Genomic DNA, 2283 nt, shown 5'->3' on the forward strand with positions numbered 1-2283 from the left:
AGTTGTATCCCTTCGCAAGAAAGCGGTCGAGGGATGCGATGTTGGTGTGGAATTTTGGCACGAAGGCAACTTCGTTGAGCTGAAAAAGTCCTCCTTCTTCAAGCTTCATACGGACTGTGCCGTAGCCAGGATCTGAAGTTGACTATCGCCTGCAAAGAGCTCTTTGGCTCTGCAAGGGCGGTGTAGTCAAGAAAACGGGATCGGTTGTTGCAAATGTGTGTGTCTGATCCGGAATCAAGGATAAAGGAGTCATACAGCGGGTAGACTGCCTTTCCGTCGAGAAACTGGTTGATGGAGGTGTTGAGGAGGCGGTGTGTTGTCAGGAGCTGGTAGAAGACCGGCAAACGCTGTGCCTTTAACGGAGGAGTCGGACGATTTCTCCATTTCCTTCTTCTTGAAGTCTTGTGCTTTCTCCGTCATCTTCTTTGCCCATGGATTGGAGTCGAGGATTTCTTGATCTTCTTCTCAACCTTCTGATCAGGAGTCCAGCCATCAGGCCGAGCTGATTTGATGAGATAGAAGCAATCTACGAAGCGGTGATATTCTCCGCAGACACACATAGGAACACCATCAGCGTTCTTGCTTGAAGACCACTTAGGCTTGTCCTCTTCCTCTCCGATTTCTCTTGCCTTGGAAGGCAGCTCCGAATGATCCTTTGCTGTTGTTGGCGGCCTTGATTCGGTGAGCTCGTTCAAAGATCTCACTGATCTTAATGCCGTCCGGGAAGTCCGTCTTCCAATCAGGCTTGCCGAATACGGCCTCGTCTTCCATTTTGTTGACCCAATAGTCTGTGAATGGGGCGTTGATGGACGAAACAGCCTGTAGGAAATCTTGGGTAGGGCGAAGGTCCTGGACATCAGGAAGCCCTAATTGCTTTGCCTCAGTGAGGACTTTCTGCCATTGGGTGACCCAAGCTTCGATCTTGGTCCTGTTTGGCGACTGAAGGGTGGAACGATAACGCTGAACAACTTCCTCTCGAGTGCCCAGTCGGTTGGGGCCACACGAGCCTGAAGCAAGGCAAGTTGCTTTGCAACGTCGTGTTCCTCGGCAATGGTGCTGTAGTAGTTGCCGATGGTCTTGACGATGTGTTGTTGAAGGCTGGCGAGTGCCTTCACTTGATCCCTATACCCTTGAAGCTTCGAGCGGTATTGGGTGTGGAGGAATTCGAGACGGCGAAATTCCTCCGAGGTCAGATCCACGAGATCAGATGCTTCGTGGTTGATTTGTCGGAATGTTGGTTCAACTGGCTGCTGAAGAACCGGCTTACCCTCCTTGACGGCAGGGTCCAGAAAGTCCCAAAGACTGTGGGACGTGGCGAATTTCTTGATGATAGAAATCCATTGTTTCCAGTCGCAAGGGCCGTTGAGCACGGTGCCCTTGGAAGAGCCATCAAGATCTAGAGCTGAGCTCATTGTGGAAGCTATTCTGCGCAGCGGAGTGAACAAGAATAAGATACCCAGTCAGTGGCAGACCGGGCTCATAACTATCGCACGGAGGATGAGCAAGTGGGCATAAAGATCAGGGACTGGAAGACTCTTGATTCTGCTATCTAAGGTGGGAAAGAGGCGAGATCTTTATAGACTGCCTGAATATGAGAATGGAAGGAATGGTAGTGAATGGAAGCATCTGATCGGATCATCTGGAAGCCACTGATGCGTTGATGATGCCTCCTAGAAGTTTCTGTGGGGAAATGTGGAAACGGACTGTGCGAATAGGGGGTCAGACTGTTGGAGGCTGATATCCTATGTGTGACATTAAAAGTAATAAATATAGTTATTTTTTATATTTAAGTAGATTATAATATTATTAATATATTTAAAAGAATATTCTATATATTCTTAAAGGATTAAGTTTATAAATCGTTAAACGTATATAAGTAAGTTTTTATATCTTATTAAGGCTACTATTAGTCGTTCTAAGCCTCTATAGCTAATTACTATAAATATTTCTTAATACTCTTTATAGATAAGGAACTAATAAAAGAAAGACCGAGCGTTTATAATAGAAATAAAGCGTTTCCTTTAAAGCTTTTAGATTATATCTCCTTAAAGTAATATTAAGTAAGCGTCTAAGATAGCTATATTATTAAGAGTATATAAGTCTATTCTTATTTAGCCCTTTTTATTACTATATATATTTCTTTAAACTATAAATATAAGGTAAGTAAATAGGGTTACCTTTATAGCTTATTTTATATACCCCTCTTAATATAAGTCCTTATAGGTCTAGTTAATTAGCGCCTTATCCTTTTAGCTAAGTAAGTAAGCCTTAAAAGCTAGTTTT

General features: G+C 44.1%; 1 protein-coding gene across 1 annotated transcript; it reads right to left on the reverse strand.

Annotated features, from left to right (window-relative positions):
• Window positions 1-416: 416 nt before the first annotated feature.
• HRG_09460 (uncharacterized protein) lies at window positions 417-1412 on the reverse strand (the record flags this gene model as incomplete). The annotated part of the gene is made up of 3 exons (XM_044867931.1): window positions 417-658; window positions 705-866; window positions 1004-1412. The coding sequence occupies 3 exons, from the start codon at window positions 1410-1412 to the stop codon at window positions 417-419; spliced, it is 813 nt and encodes a 270-aa protein (XP_044717191.1).
• Between the last annotated feature and the right edge of the window lie 871 nt (window positions 1413-2283).

Source organism: Hirsutella rhossiliensis (genome assembly GCF_020360975.1).
Source record: "Hirsutella rhossiliensis strain HR02 chromosome Unknown scaffold00012, whole genome shotgun sequence".
NCBI classification, from domain to species: domain Eukaryota; kingdom Fungi; phylum Ascomycota; class Sordariomycetes; order Hypocreales; family Ophiocordycipitaceae; genus Hirsutella; species Hirsutella rhossiliensis.